This window comes from Ranitomeya variabilis, chromosome 5 (assembly GCF_051348905.1).
Source record: "Ranitomeya variabilis isolate aRanVar5 chromosome 5, aRanVar5.hap1, whole genome shotgun sequence".
Lineage (NCBI taxonomy): Eukaryota > Metazoa > Chordata > Amphibia > Anura > Dendrobatidae > Ranitomeya > Ranitomeya variabilis.
This window is the reverse complement of record NC_135236.1, coordinates 175602362-175628604: the sequence shown is the minus strand read 5'-3', so window position 1 is coordinate 175628604 and position 26243 is coordinate 175602362. Positions and strand designations below refer to the sequence as shown.

At 42.5% G+C, this 26243-nt stretch overlaps 1 protein-coding gene across 1 annotated transcript in view; it reads left to right on the top strand.

Moving 5' to 3' along the window:
* MAN2A2 (mannosidase alpha class 2A member 2) overlaps nt 1-20773 on the top strand; it is a 206699-nt gene extending 185926 nt beyond the window's left edge. The window contains exons 21-24 of the mRNA XM_077263559.1: nt 9703-9897; nt 10048-10158; nt 16486-18337; nt 18760-20773. Of these exons, the coding sequence (XP_077119674.1) occupies nt 9703-9897; nt 10048-10158; nt 16486-16644 (465 nt within the window). The 3' untranslated portion in view covers nt 16645-18337; nt 18760-20773. The remainder of the gene's footprint in view (nt 1-9702; nt 9898-10047; nt 10159-16485; nt 18338-18759) is intronic.
* The last annotated feature ends 5470 nt before the right edge of the window (nt 20774-26243 follow it).

Here is a 26243-nt window from a genome sequence, read left to right as displayed (position 1 = left end):
CACATCTGTATGGGATGTTCCATTTTGACCATCCATGTGCTTCTTTTTCAACATCTGTGTACTTGTGTGCTCTCCATGTGACACGAACCAAAGTATAATTTATTCAAGAAATAACTGATTTTTATGTGTTGAAGATGTATAAATATAATAGATAGATAATTAGATAGATAATAGTAGAGCTTTCTATTAAGCCACATAAATTAATAATTAATTAAATGTAAAACATTAGGTGGGGTATACCCTATCTTTTTTAAACCAGCAAAGGTAAATCAGACAACTAAGTGCTGATATTATCAGGCTGGGAAGGTCCATGGTTATTGGGCCCTTACCAGCCTAAAAATACCAGCCCGCAGCCGTCCCAGAAGTGACATATCCATTAAATGCTCCAAATCTGGCACTTCGCTTTGGCTGTTCCCAAATGCCCTGGTGCGTTGGCATTTGTGGTAATGGTGCTCTGGGTTGATGTCAGCTGTTCTAAAAACACAGCTGGCATCAATGCCTGTCTATCAGACACCCCCATTACTAACCCAGAAATAATGAAAAGAAAAATACTTCATTTGAATTAATACCCACCCCCCGATACTTTCCCTCTTTCACCACATTGTTAAGAAAAAAACAAAACACTGTGGTCCAACGTAGTCCACCGATTGCAATGACCAAGGCTACAGATCCTCGTTCTGACACTCCATAGCCTTTGCTTACAGCCACTTCCGGGTCCCATAGAGCGAGACCCAGTGACTGAAGAGCAGTGACGTCAGTAACATTACTGCTCTTCAGACATTCCGGGTCTCGCGCTGGCCTCTGCATGACCCAGCGATTGTGAAGAGCGGTAACATTACTGACATCACCTAGTATCTATCTATCTATTTATTTATCTATCTACACACGTGCTCAAAAGTGTTGGTACTCCTCGTTTAATGATGAAAAACCCACAATTGTCACAGAAATAACTTGAATCAGACGAAAGCAATAATAAAAAAAGATCTATGAAAATGAACAAATGAAAGTCAGACATTGGTTTTCAACCATGCTTTCACAGATTTAAAAAAATTAAATAAAACTCATGAAATAGGCCTGGACAGAAATTATGGTACCCCTGAAAATAATGTGACAAAAGGGACATGTTAAATCAAGGTGTGTCCACTAATTAGCATCACAGGTGTCTACAATCTTGGAATCAGTGAGTGGGCCTGTATATAGGGCTACAGATACTCACTGTGTTGTTTAGTGACATGGTGTGTATCACACTCAACATGGACCAGAGGAAGCGAAGGAAAGAGTTGTCTCTGGAGATTAGAAAGAAAATTATAGACAAACATGTTAAAGGTAAAAGTTATAAGACCATCTCCAAGCAGCTTGATGATCCTGTGACTACAGTTGCACATATTATTCAGAAATTTAAGATCCATGGGACTGTAGACGTGGCTGTAGGTGGAAAATTGATGACAAATCAAAGAGATGGATAATACGCATGGTAACAAAAGAGCCCAGAAAAACTTCCAGACAGATTAAAGGTGAACTTCATGCTAAACGAACATCAGTTTCAGATCGCACCATCCATCGAGTCAAAGTGGACTTCATGGCAGACAACCAAGGAAGTCACAATTGTTGACAAAAAATTATAAAGAAGACAGACTGGAATTTGCCAAACTACATGTTGACAAGCCACAAAGCTTTTAGGAGAATGTCCTATGGACAGATGAGATAAAAAGGAACTTTTTGGCAAGGCACATCACCTCTATGTTCACAGACGGAAAAATGAAGCGTATCAAGAAAAGAACAATGTCCCTACTGTGAAACATGGAGGAGGCTCTGTTATTTTCTGGGTCTTCTTTGCTGCATTTAGCACAGAGTGTCTAGAATCTGTGCAGGGTACAATGAAATCTCAAGACTATCAAGGAATTCTAGAGGGAAGTGTTAGAAATCTTGGTTTTAGTCGCAGGCCATGGGTCTTGCAACAGGATAATGACACTAAACACACAGCTAAAAACACTCAAGAATGGCTAAGTGTGTTAGGTTGAACAATTAATAAAATGTTCACTCTCTAGTTGCCTTCTCCTGGCCTAATAGATATTGATCAGGTGCGCACCAAAGAAATAAACATATGACAACACACAGTCAGATGTAAACTCTCCTTGATCAATCTATGGCTCAGCTCTAAGGGGGCTTTTATTTAGTCAGACACAAGTTTATATATTTCCTGTAAGGGGGCTCTAAAATGGGAGTGATCGGATGTATTCCATTGGTTAGTGGGTTGGGCAATGAGCAAGTCCATGGGCGGATCCATGAGGTCATCGGGGTGGGTTGGTCCATGAGGTCATCAGGGTGGGCGTCACTGTGGGTGGTGTTGTGGATTCTGTTGGTGGGCTCCCTCTGGTGGTTACTGCTGGTACTGGGTGACTTTGGTGGGTTGCGGCCTTTGGTTTCCACCTGTCCATCAGTGGCTGGGTGTTTCCTATTTTACCTGGCCTTTCTGTCATTTCCCTTGCCGGCTATCAATGTGTTCAGATGTGCTCTGTTTGGTTCCTGCCTACCTGCTCCCAGATCTTTCAGGATAAGCTAAGTGCTGATTTTCAGTTGTTTGGTTTTTTGTCCAGCTTGCTTAGAATGTCTCTATGCTAGCTGGTTGCTCTAGTGGACTGAGGTTCTCCCCATGTGCCATGAGTTGGCACATGGGTTCTTGTAATCTCAGGATGGTTTTTTTTTGATTAGGGTTTTTTGCTGACCGCTCAGTCCCCTTTTGTATCATTCTGCTTTCTAGTTTTCAGCGGGCCTCTATTTGCTAAAGCTATATACATCATCTCTATGTGTGTGCCTTCCTCTCATTTCACCGTCAATACATGTGGGGGGCAACTATACCTTTGGGGTTAATTCCTCTGGAGGCAAGTGAGGTCTTGTTTTCTCTGCAGTACTAGTTAGCTCTTAGGCTGGTGCGTGGCGTCTAGAACCAACGTAGGAACGCTCCCTGGCTATCTCTAGTTGCGTTTGTCAGGCGTAGGGCAGCGGTCAGCCCAGGTTCCATCACCCTAGAGCTCGTCCGATATTTGTTATACTTTGCTTGTCCTGTGCTATCCCTAGCCATTGGGGATTCATGACAGTATAGCCGGCCCACAAAGTGTTAATTGTTTGGGCTGAAGCAGGAGGAAAAGAAGTGTTCAAGGAAATTTTTTTTTTTTTTTTTTTTCCTTCAGAGTTTTGCTGCCTAGCCCTTAATTGCTGTCTAGCTGCTTCTTACCTCCTCTTAACCCTTGAATGGCTCTGATCTTAGCTGTTTATCATGGATGTCCAGAGTTTGGCTTCCAGCCTGAGTAATCTCGCGGCAAAGGTTCAAAACATACAGGATTTCGTTGTTCACACTCCCATGTCTGAACCTAGAATTCCTATTCCAGAGTTTTTTTCTGGAGATAGATCTACCTTCCTGAATTTTAGGAACAATTGTAAATTGTTTCTCTCTTTGAAATCTCGCTCCTCTGGAGACCCTGCTCAACAGGTCAAGATTGTTATATCGTTCCTACGGGGCGACCCTCAGAATTGGGCATTTGCATTGGCACCAGGGGATCCTGCGTTGCTCAGTGTGGATGCGTTTTTTCTGGCATTGGGATTGCTCTATGAGGAACCTAACCTAGAGATTCAGGCTGAAAAGGCTTTATTAGCCCTCTCTCAGGGGCATGATGAAGCGGAAATATATTGTCAGAAATTTCGGAAATGGTCGGTGCTTACTCAGTGGAATGAGTGCGCCCTGGCTGCAAACTTCAGAAATGGTCTTTCTGAGGCCATTAAGGATGTTATGGTGGGGTTCCCTGCGCCTACAGGTCTGAATGAGTCTATGGCTATGGCCATTCAGATTGATCGGCGTTTACGGGAGCGCAAACCCGTGCACCAGTTGGCGGTGTCTTCTGAACAGGCACCTGAGACTATGCAATGTGATAGAATTCGGTCCAGAAGTGAACGGCAAAATTATAGGCGGAAAAATGGTTTGTGTTTTTATTGTGGTGATTCAGCTCATGTTATATCAGCATGCTCTAAACGCACAAAAAGGGTTGATAAATCTTTTGCCATTGATACTCTGCAGTCTAAGTTCATTTTGTCTGTGACTCTGATTTTTTCACTGTCTTCCATTTCCGTCGATGCCTATGTGGATTCAGGCGCTGCCCTGAGTCTTATGGATTGGTCATTTGCTAAACGCTGCGGTTTTAGTCTAGAGCCTCTGGAAGTTCCTATTCCTCTGAAGGGAATTGATTCTACACCATTGGCTATGAATAAACCGCAGTATTGGACACAAGTGACCATGCGCATGACTCCCGTTCATCAGGAGGTGATTCGCTTCCTTGTACTGTATAATTTACATGATGTACTAGTGCTTGGTCTGCCATGGTTACAAACTCATAATCCTGTCCTGGACTGGAAAACAATGTCTGTGCTAAGCTGGGGATGTCAGGGGGTTCATGATGATGCACCTCCGATTTCTATCGCTTCATCGACTCCTTCGGAGATCCCTGCGTTTTTGTCAGATTATAAGGATGTTTTTGAGGAGCCTAAGCTCAATTCGCTCCCTCCTCATAGAGAGTGTGACTGTGCTATAGAATTGATTCCTGGCAGTAAGTTCCCTAAGGGTCGTTTATTTAATCTGTCACTGCCAGAGCATACTGCTATGCGGAATTATATTAAGGAGTCCTTGGAAAAGGGACATATTCGTCCATCTTCGTCCCCTCTGGGAGCAGGTTTTTTTTTCGTGGCAAAAAAAGATGGTTCCCTGAGGCCTTGTATAGATTATCGCCTTCTGAATAAGATTACAGTCAAATACCAGTATCCATTGCCATTATTTACTGATTTGTTTGCTCGCATTAAGGGGGCTAGGTGGTTCACTAAAATAGATCTTCGTGGTGCGTATAATCTGGTGCGGATAAAACAGGGTGATGAGTGGAAAACCGCATTTAATACGCCTGAGGGCCATTTTGAGTATTTGGTAATGCCTTTTGGACTCTCCAATGCTCCGTCAGTCTTTCAGTCCTTTATGCACAATATTTTCCGTGAATATCTGGATAAGTTTATGATTGTGTATTTGGATGATATTTTGGTGTTTTCTGATGACTGGGAGTCTCATGTTCTACAGGTCAGGAAGGTGTTTCAGGTTTTGCGGGCCAATTCTCTGTTTGTGAAGGGCTCAAAGTGTCTCTTCGGAGTCCAGAAGATTTCTTTTTTGGGGTACATTTTTTCTCCTTCTACTATTGAGATGGATCCCGTTAAGGTTCAGGCTATTTGTGACTGGACACAACCTACATCTGTTAAGAGCCTTCAGAAGTTCTTGGGGTTTGCTAATTTTTATCGTCGGTTCATTGCTAATTTTTCCAGTATTGTTAAACCTTTGACTGATTTGACTAAAAAGGGTGCTGATGTTGCTGATTGGTCTCCTGCGGCCGTGGAGGCTTTTCGGGAACTTAAGCGCCGGTTTTCTTCTGCTCCTGTGTTGTGTCAACCAGATGTTTCACTTCCTTTTCAGGTGGAGGTTGATGCTTCCGAGATTGGAGCGGGGGCGGTTTTGTCACAGAGAAGTTCTAATGGCTCAGTGACGAAGCCATGTTCTTTCTTCTCTAGAAAATTCTCGCCCGCCGAGCGCAATTATGATGTGGGTAATCGGGAGCTTTTGGCCATGAAGTGGGCATTTGAGGAGTGGCGTCATTGGCTTGAGGGTGCTAAACATCGCGTGGTGGTCTTGACTGATCACAAGAATCTCATTTACCTTGAGTCTGCCAGGCGTTTGAATCCTAGACAGGCTCGTTGGTCATTATTTTTTTCTCGTTTCAATTTCGTGGTTTCATACCTGCCAGGTTCAAAGAATGTGAAGGCAGATGCTCTTTCCAGGAGTTTTGTGCCTGATTCTCCTGGAGACACTGGGCCTGCTGGTATCCTTAGGGATGGGGTAATATTGTCCGCCGTATCCCCAGACTTGCGACGCGCATTGCAGGAGTTTCAGGTGGATAAACCGGATCGATGTCCACCAGAAAGACTGTTTGTTCCGGATGATTGGACCAGTAGAGTCATCTCCGAGGTCCATTCTTCTGTGTTGGCTGGTCATCCTGGAATATTTGGTACTAGAGACTTGGTGGCCAGGTCTTTTTGGTGGCCTTCCTTGTCTAGGGATGTGCGTACCTTTGTGCAGTCTTGTGAAGTGTGTGCTCGAGCTAAGCCTTGCTGTTCACGGGCTAGTGGGTTGTTGTTATCTTTGCCCATCCCGAAGAGGCCTTGGACGCACATTTCCATGGATTTTATTTCTGATCTCCCGGTTTCACAGAAAATGTCCGTTATCTGGGTTGTGTGTGACCGCTTTTCTAAGATGGTTCATTTGGTGCCCTTGCCTAAGTTACCCTCCTCCTCTGAGTTGGTTCCTTTGTTTTTTCAGAACGTGGTTCGTTTGCATGGGATTCCAGAGAATATCGTTTCTGACAGGGGATCCCAGTTTGTGTCTAGATTTTGGCGGACGTTTTGTGCCAAGATGGGCATTGATTTGTCTTTCTCGTCTGCATTCCATCCTCAGACGAATGGCCAGACGGAGCGAACTAATCAGACCTTGGAAACTTATTTGAGGTGTTTTGTTTCTGCTGATCAGGACGACTGGGTTGCTTTTTTGCCACTGGCCGAATTTGCTCTTAATAATCGGGCTAGTTCTGCCACGTCTCTCCTTTTTTTTGTAATTCGGGGTTTCATCCTCGTTTTTCCTCTGGTCAGGGGGAATCTTCGGATTGTCCTGGAGTGGACGTGGTGGTGGACAGGCTACATCAGATTTGGAATCAGGTGGTGGACAATTTGAAGTTATCTCAGGAGAAGACTCAGCAGTTTGCTAATCGCCGTCGCCGCATGGGTCCCCGACTTCTTGTTGGGGACTTGGTGTGGTTGTCTTCTCGTTTTGTCCCTATGAAGGTCTCTTCTCCTAAGTTCAAGCCTCGGTTCATCGGTCCTTATAGGATCTCGGAGATTCTTAACCCTGTATCTTTTCGTTTGGATCTCCCAGCATCGTTTGCTATTCATAATGTGTTCCATCGGTTGTTGTTGCGGAGGTATGAGGTGCCCGTTGTTCCTTCGGTCGAGCCTCCTGCTCCGGTGCTGGTGGAGGGAGAATTGGAGTATGTTGTTGAAAAGATCTTGGATTCTCGTGTTTCCAGACGCAAACTCCAGTATTTGGTTAAGTGGAAGGGTTATGGTCAGGAGGATAATTCCTGGGTGGTCGCCTCCGATGTTCACGCGACTGATTTGGTCCGCGCCTTCCATAGAGCTCACCCTGATCGCCCTGGGGGTTCTCGTGAGGGTTCGGTGACCCCTCCTCAAGGGGGGGGTACTGTTGTGGATTCTGTTGGTGGGCTCCCTCTGGTGGTTACTGCTGGTACTGGGTGACTTTGGTGGGTTGCGGCCTTTGGTTTCCACCTGTCCATCAGTGGCTGGGTGTTTCCTATTTTACCTGGCCTTTCTGTCATTTCCCTTGCCGGCTATCAATGTGTTCAGATGTGCTCTGTTTGGTTCCTGCCTACCTGCTCCCAGATCTTTCAGGATAAGCTAAGTGCTGATTTTCAGTTGTTTGGTTTTTTGTCCAGCTTGCTTAGAATGTCTCTATGCTAGCTGGTTGCTCTAGTGGACTGAGGTTCTCCCCATGTGCCATGAGTTGGCACATGGGTTCTTGTAATCTCAGGATGGTTTTTTTTTTATTAGGGTTTTTTGCTGACCGCTCAGTCCCCTTTTGTATCATTCTGCTTTCTAGTTTTCAGCGGGCCTCTATTTGCTAAAGCTATATACATCATCTCTATGTGTGTGCCTTCCTCTCATTTCACCGTCAATACATGTGGGGGGCAACTATACCTTTGGGGTTAATTCCTCTGGAGGCAAGTGAGGTCTTGTTTTCTCTGCAGTACTAGTTAGCTCTTAGGCTGGTGCGTGGCGTCTAGAACCAACGTAGGAACGCTCCCTGGCTATCTCTAGTTGCGTTTGTCAGGCGTAGGGCAGCGGTCAGCCCAGGTTCCATCACCCTAGAGCTCGTCCGATATTTGTTATACTTTGCTTGTCCTGTGCTATCCCTAGCCATTGGGGATTCATGACAGGGTGGATCCATGAGGTCATCAGGGTGGGCGTCATCTTGGATACCAGCACATGGCATGCTGATACAGGAAATGGCAGCCATCTTTAGTGTCTCACTTTGATCTGGGAAAACTTATGTAAGGTTAAACAATACACGTTATGGGTCACTTCTCTCAATCTCTTATGTCTTGAGGTTAATTAAGTATTTGATCTTATGGCTCTCCTCAACAAGTGAAAAGCATTGGACTATTCTGATGTGGCCTTCTATGAGCCCTGACCTAAATCCTAATGAGCATATTTGAAAAGAGCTGAAACATGCTGTCTGGAAAAGGCAACCTTCAAACATGACACAACTGAAAACATACTGACCATGGAGTTCTTAAACTCCTCTTAGTCAAGAAGCGTTATTGAATTTTGATAATACTCACCCCTCGATAAAGCTACACGCGAAACGCGCGTCGGGGAACCGGTCCACACCTACGGAGGTAATGTGCCCATGCCACTGAGCAATTTTACCATTATTTTCTTTGGGGACTCTATATACTTAGGTTATTTAACCCTTTATTTCTATTGAAGTTGCACTTGCTCCTTACTTATCACATTTTTTGTAATAATTATCAACGCATTTGATCTTTATTATTAGAACCCCCAACACTTTATCCTCCATAGGCTGGTCCGTTTATAGTGTGCACAGTGTCTCCACACACACAGAACAATCTCTTGTTGTTCTTTTGTTTCTTTTTTCATTCATGTTTTTATTATTGATTCAAATAAAGTATTCATACTTTTAAAGCTATAGCTCTTTCTCCTTTTTTGGATGTATATGTGTTACATGAGCTGGCTGTACCTAGGCATGATATTATTCTGAGGTCTCTATCTATCTATCTATCTATCTATCTATCTATCTATCTATCTATCTATCATCTTTGAACATCGCTTAAAAATCTGTAATTTCTTGAATGCTTTGTATTTCCGGCGCATGTCACACGGACGGCACACGGATGTCATCCATATGCAGTACATTTTCATAGACTTGTATGGGTCTATGTGATCCGTGTTGATAGTAAATAACAGACATGTCTCTGTGTGGTTCACACGGACATGTAAGCAGCACCATAGATTATAATGGGTATGCGTTTGTATGTGTCTCCAGTATGTGTGAAAACGGACGCCACACATTTCGGAAACACATACGTGTGAAGGGGTGCCTAAGACTACTTAGATCAAATTTGCAAGTCAGACTTTAAAGGGAACCTGTCACCTGAATTTGGCGGGACCAGTTTTGGGTCATAGGGGCGGGGTTTTCGGGTGTTTGATTCACCCTTTCCTTACCCGCTGGCTGCATGCTGGCCGCAATATTGGATTGAAGTTCATTCTCTGTCCTCCGGAGTACACGCCTGCGCAAGGCAAGATTGGTCTTGAGTTATTTTAATAATATATATTTCTGTATATTAGCGATTTGCTTATTGAGGCACTTCATGTTATATAATGTTTTCCTATGTATTTAACCCATGTGCCCTTTCCTGAGTGTCACCTGTATCTGGTAATCCTTTCAAAAATAATTATTCATTCACATAAAGCATAGTGTAGAAATGAGAGAACATATTTGTTACTGCCAACTATTGTATTTTTTTCCAGAGTCCAGAAAACCATCCAGTTAGCTTTCCGTCACTCCTCAGTCACATGACGTCCATGCATCTAAACAATGAAGTCTTAGTGATGCCCGTGACTAATGAAAAAAGCGGAGGTCCAGCACTAAAATCCTTCATGCCACTTTCTGCCACTCTACCATGTGACATTCACATCCTTAATCTGAGAACACTGCAAGCTGAGGTGACTATATTTTCTCTGCCTATTTATTGGCTTTTATTACATGGATTAATAATTGCAAAGTCAAACTATTTAATCTGTTTATTGCAAGTACTCATTGACATGTAAATATACTTTAAAGCATAGTCTGTGAGATTCTCTGATGTTTTGCAGGATGATGGAATACCTTCTCTTGACACTGCACTAATTTTACACCGAAAAGGATTTGACTGTGGACTGGAAGCAAAGAATCTTGGATTTAATTGCTCCACAAGTCAAGGAAAGGTAATCTGAGTTTTAATGATTTTCACCCACTGGTTGTAAGTGGAAAACCTATAAATGAGTCATTTTGTTTCACTGTAGCATTTACACCGCAAGATAATTGTCAATGAGCTCTATTGAAAAAGCTTGTTTACTTTTGTCTGCTGGTGTAAATCGGTTACTAAACGACCGCAGATCAGTAAAAGTTTTCTGAACGACGGTCGTATTGTGCCAATGTCCTTGCAAGTGGATCCTGAGATATATGAAGGGATCTACACTTTTACTTTTCACGTCTTTTAATGTGCACATTGAGTAAAGAGCCACAGAAGAAAAAAGTTATTGAACCTATTAAAATATATATATTAAATGGGGAGCAGGCCAGTGAGGGATCCGTGACCTGTCAGAAGCCATAGTGATGAATACCTAATCAGAGCATCACATGAAGACCTCCACAGGCCGCCCCGGCGCATGGGCATATCATTAACTCAAAACTGAAAATAAAGATTAAACAACAAGCACGAAAAGGATTTCATCAACCAAGGTATCATTGTAATCAGTATAACGGCGCCGACCTAACACTGTGGGTAGGTTACTGTGCACAATCCTGCTGACAGGTTCCCTTTAATAAGATAGGAAGCTTCATGGATATTGGCCTCTTCCCAGAATAATAACATCAGCCCCCTACTGTCTGCTTCCCCTCAGTAGGGTATTAACTGTGAAGCATGGTGGAGGAAGCATCATAGTTTGGGCCTACTTTGCAGCCTCAGAACCTTCTAGTATTGTGATCATTTAGGGGTTAATACATGAAAAAGGGGCATCATAACATTTTACAACAGAATGCCAGGACAGCAATCCATGACCTTAAGCTGAAGAGACATTAGGTGATTAAATAAGCCAATGACCCAAAGTATCCAAGTAAATCAATTGAAGAATATTTGGAAAAAGATGTACTTTGGAAGTCAGAGTTCTGACCATATCAAGTGCTGTGGCATGACCTGAAGTAGGTTGTGCCTGCAAGGATTCCCAGAAATATTGATGTAATGAAACACATTTGCAGGAAAGAATGGTCCAAAATTGCTCCACAACTACAGGAAACGTTTGGTGGACATGATTGCTGGTACAGGGGTGTTTACCATTCAAGTGTTTACTTATGTTCTTCTTGTACTTGAGCAGTAATGTTGAAACCAAACTAAAGTAAGGGTACTGTCACACAGTGGCACTTTGGTCGCTACAACGGCACGATCCGTGACGTTCCAGCGATATAGTTACGATATCGCTGTGTCTGACACGCTACTGCGATCAGGGACCCCGCTGAGAATCGTACGTCGTAGCAGATCGTTTGGAACTTTATTTCGTCGTCAAGTGTCCCGCTGTGGTGGCATGATCGCAGAGTGTAACAAAGGTGTGCACGATATTCCCAATGTCCCGTATGACTTCTACATCGCAAGTACGTCATGAAATTATCGCTCCAGCGTCGTGCATTGCAAAGTGTGACCGCAGTCTACGACGCTGGAGCGATAATCAAGCGACGCTGCAACGTCACGGATCGTGCCGTCGGAGCGATCAAAGTGCCACTGTGTGACAGTACCCTTAAGGTACCTTCACACGGAACTACTTTGTAACGATATCGCTAGCGATCCGTGACGTTGCAGCGTCCTGGCTAGCGATATCGTTTAGTTTGACAGGCAGCAGCGATCAGGATCCTGCTGTGATGTCGCTGGTCGCTGAATAAAGTTCAGAACTTTATTTGGTCGTCCGATCGCCGTGTATCGTTGTGTTTGACAGCAAAAGCAACGATACCAGCGATATTTTACACTGGTAACCAGGGTAAACATCGGGTTACTAAGCGCAGGGCCGTGCTTAGTAACCCGATGTTTACCCTGGTTACCAGCGTAAAATGTAAAAAAAACAAACAGTACATACTTACATTCGCATCCCCCGCCGTCCGCTTCCCACACTGACTGAGCGCCGCAAAGAGAAAGTGAAAGCACAGCACAGCGGTGACGTCACCGCTGTGCCCTGCTACTGCCGGCGCTCACACAGTGCAGGAAGCACTGCGGGGGACGCATGTAAGTATGTATGTACTGTTTGTTTTTTTTTACATTTTACGCTGGTAACCAGGGTAAACATCGGGTTACTAAGCGCGGCCCTTCGCTTAGCAACCCGATGTTTACCCTGGTTACCCGGGGACCTCGGCATCGTTGGTCGCTGGAGAGTGGTCTGTGTGACAGCTCTCCAGCGACCAAACAGCGACGCTGCAGCGATCGGCATCGTTGTCTGTATCGCTGCAGCGTCGCTTAGTGTGACGGTACCTTTAGATGGCAACACAACAAGACCTATCCATATTTTTAATTAAAAAAAGACAACATTTGGAAGAAATGGCAGTGATGTTTATTCAGGGTTACTTATATTGAATAATAAATAATGAAGAAATTACTTCACAGAATAACAATAACTCAACCACGAAGAACCAATCCACTCATAGACTGGGCGACTTACCCACAAATAATACATCACAACGACAAAGTTAGCAATAATGTGAGAGGGAGGGATCTTCTTTTCTTCAAAATACAGTGTAGAGAAAATATGCCCAAAGTGGGCTTTATATACAATATCTTTGCCCACCAATTTTAAATTCCACCAATAGGATACCGTTAAAATGGGCACCAAGAAACTGGTCATAACCAGTTTGAACTGCTTCTGAATAAAACCACATCTATCATGTTGACTAGTGATGAGCTAGTGTACTCGTTGCTCGGGTGGTCTCCGAGTATTTGTTAGTGTTCAGAGATTAAGTTTTCATCGCCACAGCTGAATGATTTACAGCTACTAGCCTGCTTGATTACATGTGGGGATTCCCTAGCAACCAGGCAACCCCCGCATGTACTCAGCCTGGCTAATAGCTGTAAATCATTCAGCTGATGCAATGAAAACTAAATCTCCGAACACTAACAAATACTCAGAGGTCACCCGAGCGTGCTCGGGAAAACCCGAGCAACGAGTACACTCGCTCATCACTAATGTTTAGCCTTAAATTGACCCCGGCCTGATGGCCAATACAATTGACAGACATCTAAATAAAAAGTGCTTTGTTCCAGGTCTATTTTGCCATGAGACCCCCCTTTATTATTTTATTTTTTGCGGGGGAGGTTTACCATTCTACAGGAAGGTGGGGAAGGAGCTTGTGTGTTTTGAACAACACAAAAAAGGAAAAAAAGTCAAATTGGACCTAATTTCAATAAAAAAAATAAAATGGGCAGGACAAAATTGTTGGCACCTTTCACTTAACTCCTTCATGATCGGAGCTTTTTTGGTTTTGTGTTTTCGTTTTTCGTTCCCCTTATTTCTAGAGCCATAACTTTTTTATTTTTCCATCAGTATGGCCATGTTATGGCTTATTTTTTGCCGGAAGAGTTGTTCTCTTGAACAATACCATTGGTTTTACCATGTAGTGTAACAGAAAACGGAAAAAAAGTGCGGTGAAATTGCAAAAACCGTGCAATCCTACACTTGTTTTTTGTTTTGGCTTTTTTGCTAGGTTCACTAAATGCTAAAACTGACCTGCCATTATGATTCTCCAGGTCATTACGAGTTCATAGACCCCCAAACATGTCTAGGTTCTTTTTTATCTAAATGGTGAAAAAAATTCCAATGTTTGCTAAAAAAAAAAAAAATTGTGCCATTTTCCGAGACCCGTAGCGTCTCCACTTTTCGTAATCTCGGATTGGGTGACGGCTTACTTTTTGCGTGCCGAGCTGATGTTTTTAATTATACCAATTTTGTGCAGTTACGATCTTTTGATCACCCGTTATTGCATTTTAATGCAATATTGCGGCGACCAAAAAAAACATAATTCTGGCGTTTTGATTTTTTTCTTGCTACGCCGTTTAGTGATCAGGTTAATCCTTTTTTTTATTGATTCGGCGATTCTGAAAGCGGCAATACCAAATAAGTCTATGTTTGATTTTATTTTTATTGTTTTATTTTGAATGGGGCAAAAGGGGGGTGATTTGAACTTTTATGTTTTTTTTATTTTTTTTCATATTTTTAAAAACATTTTTTTTTTACTTTTGGCATGCTTCAATAGCCTCCATGGGAGGCCAGAAGCTGACACAACTTGATCAGTTCTGCTACATAGAAGCTATGCTTAGATCGCCTTTATGTAGCTGAATTGCAGACTTGCTATGAGCGCCGACCACAGGGTGGCGCTCACAGCAATCCGGCAGCAATGACAGTAGAGGTATCAAGGAGACCTCTGGTTGTCATGCCGACACACCGGTGACCCGCGATCATGTGACACGGGTTACCGGTGAGCGCATTTCCGGCCAGATGGCCGGAAGGGCTTGTTAAATGGCGCTGTCAGAGTTTGACAGTGGCATTTAACTAGTTAATAGCTGCGGGCGGATCGCAATTCCACCATCGGCTATTGCGAGCACATGTCAGCTGTTCAAAATAGCTGCATGTCCCAGCTTTGAGGTGGGCTTACCTACAGAACCCACATCAAAGTAGGGGATACTGACATCGGACGTACTATCCCATCCGATGTCAGTAAGGCTACGTTCACATTAGCGTTAAGCTAATGTGCGTCGGGTTTGCGTCGGCGACGCAGCGGCGACGCATGCGTCATGCGCCCCCTATACTTAACATGGGGGACGCATGCGTTTTTTTTTGTTGCGTTGTGCCACACATGCGTCTTTTTTGCCGCAAGCGTCGGACCAAGAAAACGCAACAAGTTGCATTTTTCTTGCGTCCGATTTTCGGCAAAAACCGACGCATGCGTCGCAAAACGCAGCGTTTTTGCGTGCGTTTTGCCGCGTTTTTGCGTGCGTTGTGCGTTGCGTCGCCGACGCAGCGGCGCACAACGCTAGTGTGAACTTAGCCTAAGGGGTTAATATTTGATTGCACACCCGAAGAATAAATAACTTCAATCAATCGCTTCCTATAACCATCAACAAGTTTACACCTGAAATTTTGGACCACTCTTCTTTACAAACTGCTCCAAGTCTCTCATATTTGAAGGATGCCTTCTCGCAATAGCAATTTTAAGATGTCTCCACAGCTGTTCAATGGAATTTACTTCCAGACTCATTGCTGGCCTTTTCTGAACTCTCCAGTGCTTTGTTTCCATCCATTTCTGGGTGATTCTTGAAGTATGTTTGGGATCATTGTCCTGCTGGAAGACACATAACCTAGGACACAACCCATCTTTCTAACACATTGCGACCCAATGGTAATCTTCAGATTTGGTAATCTTAATGTCTTGCACGCAGTCAAGGCACACAGTGCCCAAGAGAGCAAAAATTTCTCTGCCATCCATGTCCATGGTTCTCAAGTACTTATACAGTTCTCTTCTGCTCTTTCTGTTCTCCATGCTTAGTTTGACACACACAGACACACAATGCAAAGATTGAGTCAACTTCTCCACTATTTAACTGATTTAAGGTGTGATTTTCATATTTCTCACACCTGTTACTTGCCACAGGTGAGTTTGAACGAGAATCACATGCTTGAAACAAAGTTGTTTACCCACAATTTTGGAAAGATGCCAACAATTTTGTCCTGCCCATTTTTGTTTTTGTTTTTTAAAATTTTATCCAATTTCCCTTTTTTTTTCTAAGTTTTTTTGTGTTGTTCCAATACAGACAAGGAAAATAAACATGTACAGTATGTATCTAAACGTGTAATTTCAATAATTTTCTGGGATAAATGCTTCATTTTCTGGAACAATTTCAGAGGTTCCAATACTTTCGACCAGGACTGTATATATAACTTACTAATATACTTACAATACAATGGTTTCCCCAATGTCAAGATGTAAGCATCGGTCCTGGGTCCACTTCCAGCTTTGATTGAACAAAGGAGAGATCTTCCTGTATCCGCCTAAAACCAAAGCTGTGTTTAAAGGGGGCTCTACCTCTGGTTTATTTCAGTGTCTAAGCCAGCCTCATTGGTCACATTCACATGTTCAGTATTTTACCTCAGTATTTGTAAGCCAAAACCAGGAGTGGAACAAAAGTATAATAGAAACAAGTCACCACTTCTGTATTTATCACCCACTCCTGGTTCTGGCTTACAAATACTGAGGTAAAACCTCACAGAGCAAGGCTGACATGTCGCATCATGTGAATAAAGGGTCCATCATCTTTGACTCTGTGAGCATTTGGTGTCCTGCTTTTCTTTTCATTTTTTTCAGGCTATATTTTTTTGTTCATAAAGCTAAATAGTGATAATTATTAAGTGTTTTTATTGCCTTTTTCTACCTACCAAATCTTTAGATTTTTGGGATTTTGCATGTGATTGACATTTGACTTTCTGCACTCTATGTAACCATGATTCTGCCTTTTTTTCTAGCTGTCTCTTGGAGCTCTGTTCATGGGGCTAGAAGTAGGACTTATGCAAGCTATGTCCTTGACATTGATGTATTCCCTAGCTCCCAATTCGAACAGCAGCAACCCCACACTCAGCATGGACCCAATGGAAATTTCCACTTATCGTCTGCGATTCAGCTAACATCAGCCATGTGGGACAAATGATCCCATTGCACACAAGCCAAGGACTGGAGCTGGATGGTTCATCAACAGTGTGTACTTTTTTCAAGGGCAACACATTTAGTTCTGTAGCTTGGAGCACAGCCAGCACTGGAAAAGCCCGCTGCGGCATTTGGGACAAACCAAAATAACCCTGTAAGCTTAGTTATTGCGAAGAGAAAAGTGTGTTTCAGACTCTTTTAGCACTCAAGGAGTTAAACATCTAGATTATGCGTTACCAACAGAACAGAAGCTATTTATGATAAACTTGCTTTTTAAGAAGAAAAACTATTTATTTCTGGACTTTTTAAGAACATGTCCTCACCGATTCCTGCCACAATCTGACAGTCCTCAACGGAGTAGAAAACTTAAAGCAATTTCCCCTGTGCCATTAAATGCTGCAGACAGGTCAACAAGAATATGTTTCCAAAAATCCTGAGGGGAATTACCTACTAGATGGTATATTAAGCCTAGAATAGAAATGTTGTCAGTCTCCACCATTGTCAGTATTCTTCCATTTGTTATCTGTCTTTTTTATACTGTAGCATTGAAGAAAAATGATTATGGCAAAGAAGCAGTGAGGCAAGTATGGTATAATGACATGTGAAATGATGGGAATATCTTGTTTCGGTAACTGTGGTCATAAATACAGATCTGATACCATCCCAGAGAGTATGGAATTGTTGTTTCACTTGTTGAACGTCAACACTACAGTGATATTCAGATGTCTAATGATCAGGCATGAGCATATAAAAACCTTACAGAAAATAACCTTTCCCTATGGGATAAAATATATACTCTTAACACATGCGGCTACAGAACATTGGACTCGCCAACATCAAGGCTATGTGCACATGTTGCAGATTTGGGTGCAGAATTTTCTGCACAAAATCTGCATCTCCTGGCAGAAAACGCAGCTGCAGATTTGATGCATTTTTTATGCGGATTTTGTGCGTTTTTGTTGCAGATTTGCTGTGGATTTTGTGCGGACTTCATGTGTTTTTTATCCCTGCTGATTTCTATAAAGGAAGGGTGCAGAAACGCTGCAGATCCGCACAAAAGAAGTGACATGCTCCTTCTTTCAATCCGCTGCGTTTTCCATGCGGAATTTTCCACACCATTAGCACAACATTTTTTTTTCCTATTGATTTACATTTACTGTAAATCACTTTGCGGATCTGCAGCGTTATGACCAGAGATTCTATTTATCTGCAGATATAGGAGTAATCTGTAGGTAAATAGTGTTTAAATCCCATGTAGTTTACTAGAGCGGCAGCTCTGGGGAGAAATTAAAGTTTTATTCTCCCTGCAACCAATAGCAGAGGGCTGTTATGTAGCCAGCTTACTGGAGCAGTAGCTACAGGGAGAAATTTCATTTCTATTTGCCCTGCAGCCGCTAGTTTTCAGTCATCGGGCGTAGCATGAAGCGGCTAGTCACTCCTGAGTATACTGTGATAGTCACTCCCTGTCACATTGATGGACAGCCTGCTCTGCAGCATGTGTGTGCAGCATATGTGTGTAGAGCAGGCTGTCAATCAGGGCTATGGAAAGACTGCCGCAATGATCACAGTATGGTGAGCAGTGACTGTAACAGCTCCCTGCATTAGCCCAATAACTAAAAACTTGTGGCTGCAGAGAGAATAAATCTTAATTTTATCCCTGTAGCCACTGATCCAGTAAGGCTAGTTTCACACTAGCGTTAACTGCAATACGTCGCAAATGCGTCGTTTTGCCGAAAATACGCATCCAGCAAAAGTTCTTGCTGGATACGTTTTTTCGTCATAGACTAACATTAGCGACGCATTTGCGACGCATTGCCAAACGTCGCGTCCGTTTTGCGACGCTTGGGCGTGTGGTAGCGGACCGTCGGGAGAAAAAAAAGTTTTTTGCTCCCGACGGTCCACTTTTTCCGACCGCGCATGCGCGGCCGGAACTCCGCCCCCACCTCCCCGCACTTCCCCGCACCTCACAATGGGGCAGCGGATGCGTGGGAAAAATGCATCCGCTGCCCCCGTTGTGCGGCGGAGACCACCCTAGCGTCGGGAACGTCGGCCCGACGCACAGCGACGGGTTGTTCCCGACGCTAGTGTGAAACTAGCCTAAGTCTGGCTAGACATGATTTAAATGCTATTTATGTAGCTTACCTGTAAATCCACAGATAAATAGTATTTCTGAACATTATAAGTTGCCTTTAGATGCCTAACTCTCTAAATAATCTTCATTAAAGATGTCCTACAATTGTGTTTTTGTAGAGTTTATGTACTGTATTATTTGGATTATAAGACACACACTTTTTTCCTCCAAATTGGAGAGGAAAATAGGGTGCGTCTTCTAATCCAAAGTGAACTTACCAGGGGCGGCGGTGGTGGAGCAAGGTCACAGTGGACAGGGTTGCTGCTTCAAGAAGCCGACAACGGGAGGCGATGCTGCTGTGCCTGGGCTCTCAGAAGATGTTGACGCCAGTAAGCGGAGTCCCCTTTCTTGTAGATTTCCCTGTTATGAGCTTCGGGAAAATGTCCTCCGGCATTGCATCAAAAAAGAGCTCACCCTGAGCATGCGCCGCAGGAGGCGGGCAGTCACCCGAAGCCCACCACAGGGAAATCTACGGAAGATTGGGCTCCGCTAACGACATCTTATCAGAGCCCAGGCACCGCAGCATTGCCCCGCTCCTGCTGCCGATGACTGTCTGAAGCAGAGACTGTGACTCCACTCCACTCTACTGGCCCCCAGATAAGCTAATGTTAAAACGGACTAAAAGACTCACCGCCATTTTATGTAAAAAAAAATGTCCTATTTTCCACCGGACAAATTTGGGATGGGTCTTACAATCCACAAAATATTGTAACTCCTTTACCTTTCTGGCTAGTCCCCTTCACTTTTGTTTAGTGATGGCAGCAAAATGGTGGGATTGGATGCATTTGGCAGATCAGAGTAGAAATTTGAGATATGCAACCATGTTTTCAGGGATTTCTGATCACACAGTATGTAGTTTATGAGAATCTGCATAAGAAAAAGACATTAGGAAAGAGGGGTGCATCTGTTCGTGAAACCAAGACAGAACCCTTAGATATTCTGCATGACAGAAGGGGAGGATTATCACACAATCCTTAGTATCAGGTGAGGAGTGATCTATCAAAAATGTAGTAATCAAAATCAGTCGAGGAATAAAGCAGTACTGATAAACTTGAGAGCTGGTGGAGGCATCCTGGAGACACAGACCTCAGATTTAGCATGTGTCACTGGGAGGAACATAATCTGAAACTAGGAGCAGTCCCTGATACACAAACTGAATAGTTTTTTCCATAGTAAGCATTGACATACTGTACGTAAAAACAAATTTCATTTTAGAAGATGTAAATCAATTTTCACTGAGGTTTTAGCTTAGGGAAATTCTTTTAAAGGAACCCTTCGGGCAAGCAAAGAAAATCTAAGAGGAGAGGTGCCCACCACATCTTCATATACTTAAAGCTTCCTCTCCCAGAGAGATCTATGGAGATCTACTGGGTCTTTGTTTTGAATACTCACAGCTGCTCACTCAGGTTTAGAAATTTAGAGAAGATGTAAAAACTCCATAATGCAGAATCGATTTCTGATGGGTTAGGCTGTTGGAACACACACAATTTCTGAGAACCAAGACTCTGAAGAGCCCCATGTGAATGGAGCAGTTGTTGATCATACCACTGCTTCTCCATTCATTTTTATGGGAATGCCGAACATCAGTGCGCTGAAGTATATATTACGTAGCATGGATATTTTTCCTTTTGTCATTCTTTGAATATACATTGTATCCTTATATAAAGCAATGTTACTCTCATAAACCTCAGTGCCCACTCATTCATGTCTTTGGTCCATGAATTTGAGATACAATATGGGGCTTTTTTAGCTGGGTCTTCATAACAGAGAGGCAACTAGTTAATTACTGGCTCTTTAGATAAATTTATTTTTTCAACCAGTGACTACAACCTGTCAAACATCTCCACGTATCTCAGAGGCTTGGATTTTTGTGAGGGTGACATGATAAGTAGCATATAGAAACACTGCTGGAATGGAGTTTGGTTTTACAAATCTGTAGCTAAACAACATACCATAAATAAATAACTAATGTAAAGAAATTGTTTTACCTTTTTGTGTTATTTATATTTGTTTTTGAGTATACTTTGAGAAAAAAATGAGTTTCTTTAATGGCAAGGTTCAAAATAAAATTACATCGAAGTTGGCAGCTTTATGTTGCATTTTCTGAATGGAGACATTTTGGAGATGAAATGTTCTTATTTAAAGATATGCCTGGTGAATATAATATTTCCAATTCTGCACAGTGAGCTAATTATGACATGATATTCATTATTCTTTTTGGCCCTGAATTTCTATGGCCTTGCACCACTAGATGTCAACAGCATCCTTAAAAATTAATGGCATATCTTTAAATACAGGAAAGATATATATCTTTGTACTGTGTTAGCCAGTAGATAGAAAAATATTAAGATTTGAGAATCCTCAGTGGTTGATACCTTTTAATGGTGAACTGAAAAGATGGTAACAAATTGCATGCTTTCGAGACTACTCAGGTCTCTTCATCAGGCATAGATTAGCACAACATCTGAAAAATCACATATTTATACACAACAGGGCACATGCATAATGCAATAGATAAGATAGGTGACGTGAAGCAGGGATAAACAGTTGTAGCTGTAAATATTGGAACAGTTCATAGATAAGGAGTGTAAAAGTTTTATTGTCCTGTGATTGAGGTCTGGTCAGGTTGTGATGCTCCACAAGGTCTGAAGAGCACATTCCTTAGTTGATATATAGAAAGACTTAAATCCATGCAACACATTCATCCCTGCACTGAGTGTGTCAAAGGTTGTCATAAGTTTATACGTCTAGAGAGAAGCATAGACATTGACTGAAACTGAAACAGATGTGTAGGAGGTCACAGGTAATATGCATTAGTAAGCTTGCGCACAGGAACAAGACACCAGGTAGTTGTACTGCATCGGCAAAGTCGCTCTTAGTAAAATATTTCAAAGCAGACTGAGGTTTCAAAATATGTTATTCAGTTTCTTTTAAGAAGCACCAAGAAATTGTCAAAATTAAAAACTGTAGATGCAGTCGTCATCCAAGAAATCAGTGCAGTAGATGAAAGACACGTCTTGCTTACTTCCCTTTGAAATTGAAAGATGTCCAGCAGTGCCATCAGCTCAGAACTTGTAGTAACCTGTAAGATCTAACTATACCAGTCTACTGTTCGAAGAAGTCTGGACAGAAGTTGTCTTCATAGGAAACTTTAACATGGAAAAAAGTCCAAGCAACTCAATTATACACAAAAGCATAGGAACCGTGGTTCAAAAAATGTCAGGAAATGCTCTGGGCTCATGAGTCAAAATGTGAAATATTTGACTGTAACAGAAGTAAACTTGTTCACCGAAGGGCTGGAGAGTGGCATAATAATAAGTGACTGCAGGCAACAGTAAAGCATGTTGGAGGGTCCTTGCAGGTTTGGGGCTGCACTTTAGCCAATGGAATTGGGGATTTGGTTAAGATTAATGGTGTCCTCAATGCTGAAAGAAATGTGGGAAATTTTCTACGATCTCTGGATCAAGCTCCAAGCTGATTTCCTTCAAAAACTGTGTGCAAGTATAACTAGATGAATTGATGCTTTTTTGAAAGGAAATATTGTTCCCAACAAATATTGATCTGATTTAGACTTCTCTTTTGTTAAGTGACTTTACATTTTGTGAATTGATAGGTACAAACCAATATCACTTCAGTTTGTGAACGCACTCTTAATTTGCAGCACAACAGCCTAAAAATTTTGCACAATACTGTACATAGGCTGGCATTTTTGCAAAAGTGACATTACTACACTACAGAGAGTATTTTATTAGTGCGGCAGCATCGCAAGCTCGGACTTCCATTTTTTGACATGTCTGAAGTCTCTAGTTTTGCCATGAACTTCATTTCACAAGTTGCTTAGCATGCACGGTACTAGCAAGTATCCTTCCTGAACAATATTCTATACATACAGTACAGACCAAAAGTTTGGACACACCTTCTCATTTAAAGATTTTTCTGTATTGTCATGACTATGAAAATTGTAAATTCACACTGAAGGCATCAAAACTATGAATTAACACATGTGGAATTATATACTTAACAAAAAAATGTGAAACAACTGAAATTATGTCTTATATTCTAGGTTCTTCAAAGTAGCCACCTTTTGCTTTGATGACTGCTTTGCACACTCTTGGCATTCTCTTGATGAGCTTCAAGAGGTAGTCACCGGGAATGGTTTTCACTTCACAGGTGTGCCCTGTCAGGTTTAATAAGTGGGATTTCTTGCCTTATAAATGGGGTTGGGACCATCAGTTGTGTTGAGCAGAAGTCTGGTGGATACACAGCTGATAGTCCTACTGAATAGACTGTTAGAATTTGTATTATGGCAAGAAAAAAGCAGCAAAGTAAAGAAAAACGAGTGGCCATCATTACTTTAACCCCTTCACCCCCGGAGCTTTTTCCGTTTTCGTTTTTCGCTCCCCTCCTTCCCAGAGCCATAACTTTTTTATTTTTCCGTCAATTTGGCCATGTGAGGGCTTATTTTTTGCGGGACGAGTTGTACTTTTGAACGACATCATTGGTTTTACCATGTCGTGTACTAGAAAACGGGAAAAAAATTCCAAGTGCAGTGAAATTGCAAAAAAAGTGCAATCCCACACTTGTTTTTTGCTTGCCTATTTTGCTAGGTTCACTAAATGCTAAAACTGACCTGCCATTATGATTCTCCAGGTCAGTACGAGTTCATAGACACCTAACATGACTAGGTTATTTTTCACCTAAGTGGTGAAAAAAAATTCCAAACTTTGCAAAAAACAAAACAAAACAAAATTGCGCCATTTTCCGATACTCGTAGCGTCTTCATTTTTCGTGATCTGGGGTCAGGTGAGGGCTTATTTTTTGCGTGCCGAGCTGGCATTTTTAATGATAGCATTTTGGTGCAGATACGTTCTTTTGATCGCCCGTTATTGCATTTTAATGCAATGTCGTGGCGACCAAAAAAACGTAAGTCTGGCGTTTCGATTTTTTTTCTCATTACGCCGTTTAGCGATCAGGTTAATGCTTTTTTTTTATTGATAGATCGGGCGATTCTGAACGCGGCGATACCAAATATGTGTAGGTTGGGGTTTTTTTTATTGATTTATTTTGATTGGGGCGAAAGGGGGGTGATTTAAACTTTTATATTTTTTTTATTTTTTTCACATTTTTTTTTACTTTTTTTTTAAACTTTTACCATGCTTCTATAGCCTCCATGGGAGGCAAGAAGCAGGCACAGCCCGATCGGCTCTGCTACATAACAGCGATCATCAGATCGCTGTTATGTAGCTAAAATGCAGGTGTTACCGGCAATCAGTAACCATAGAGGTCTCCAGGACCTCTATGGTTACAATGTACAAGCATCGCCGACCCCCGATCATGTGACGGGGGTCGGCGATGCGCTCATATCCGGCCGCACGGCCGGATGCGGTAGTTAAATGCCGCTGTCTGCGTTTGACAGCGGCATTTAACTAGTTAATAGCGGCGGGTGATCGCGATTTCACCCGCCGCTATTGCGCGCACATGTCAGCTGTAAAAAACAGCTGACATGTCGCGACTTTGATGTGCGCTCACCGCCGGAGCGCACATCAAAGCGGGGGTCCCGACATGTGACGTACTATACCGTCACATGTCGGGAAGGGGTTAAGAAATGAAGGTCAGTCAGTCCGAAAAATTGGGAAAACTTTGAAAGTGTCCCCAAGTGCAGTTGCAAAAACCATCAAGCGCTACAAAGAAACTGGCTCACATGAGGACCGCCCCAGGAAAGGAAGATCTCTGCTTCTGAGTTTATCCGAGTCACCAGCCTCAGAATTTGCAGGTTAATAGCAGCTCAGATTACAGACCAGGTCAATGCCACACAGAGTTCTAGCAGCAGACACATCTCTACAACTGTTAAGAGGAGACATTGTGCAGCAGGCCCTCATGGTAAAATAGCTGCTAGGAAACCACTGCTAAGGACAGGCAACAAGCAGAAGAGACTTGTTTGGGCTAATGAACACAAGGAATGGGCATTAGACCAGTGCAAATCTGTGCTTTGGTCTTATGAGTCCAAATTTGAGATCTTTGGCTCCAACCACCATGTCTTTGTGTGACGCAGAAAAGGTGAACGGGTGGACTCTACATGCCTGGTTCCCACTGTGAAGCATGGAGGAGGAGGTGTGATGGTGTGGGGGTGCTTTGCTGGTGACACTGTTGGGGATTTATTCAAAATTGAAGGCATGCTGAACCAGCATGGCTACCACAGCATCTTGCAGTGGCATGCTATTCCATCCGGTTTGCGTTTAGTTGGACCATCATTTATTTTTCAACAGGACAATGACCCCAAACACACCTCCAGGCTGTGTAAGGGCTATTTGACCAAGAAGGTGAGTGATGGGGTGCTACGCCAGATGACCTGGCCTCCGCAGTCACTAGACCTGAACCCAATCTAGATGGTTTGGGGTGAGCTGGACCGCAGAGTGAAGGCAAAAGAGCCAACAAGTGCTAAGCATCTCTGGGAACTCCTTCAAAATTGTTGGAAGACCATTTCCGGTGACTACCTCTTGAAGCTCATCAAGAGAATGCCAAGGGTGTGCAAAGCAGTCATCAAACAAAAGTTGGCTACGTTGAAGAACTTAGAATAAAAGACATATTTTCAGTTGTTTCACACTTTTTTGTTAAGTATATAATTCCACATGTGTTAATTCATAGTTTTGATGCCTTCAGTGTGAATGTACAATTTTCATAGTCATGAAAATACAGAAAAATCTTTAAATGAGACGGTGTGTCCAAACTTTTGGTCTGTACTGTATGTGCTGAGCACATCCATGTATGTAACATCAAGAATAACAACATGTTCATTAGGATGAAATCTAACCTGGAAAGATCACAAGGTCAATAGACCCTCCTTAAAACCTTAAAAACAGTAGATAGGAACCAAAATTTAATATTAAAAAGTGAAAGTACAGCACCAACATGGGGAACCATGGAGCTAGATGATCATTGCGATTTTTACAGTCTTCTATTCATGTTTAGTATAGAGGTCATTTGCATTTGGAGGAAGAGTGAGCTTTGACCAATAAACAATGAGCCTTGATCACCTATTGTGAGAAGTGGAACCAAGATGATCTATATATAACTGATACCAATCATTGCAATTCTGCCTGTAATGATAAATGAGATGACTACACCACCTAACAGAAAACGTGCAAACTGCTATGACTGCATAATATACAAACTAAAGAATACAGCAGCATACTTTTTATAAGATGCATGGAAACATTGCACATATGAAATATAAACTGCATTACTGCTATGCAAAATGTACTTACAAAATAAAGGTGTTTATTGAACAACTTGGCCAAGTCATGTGTGCCCACCAGTAACAACATGCCAACCTTGTAGTTTTTAGCTTACTTGTAGAATTTAGCCCAGGAAAGGCATATTTTATAAATATTAGGATTAGGTTCTACCAGGAAAGGGCGCCTTATCATGGCTTGTGGGCACACATGAATT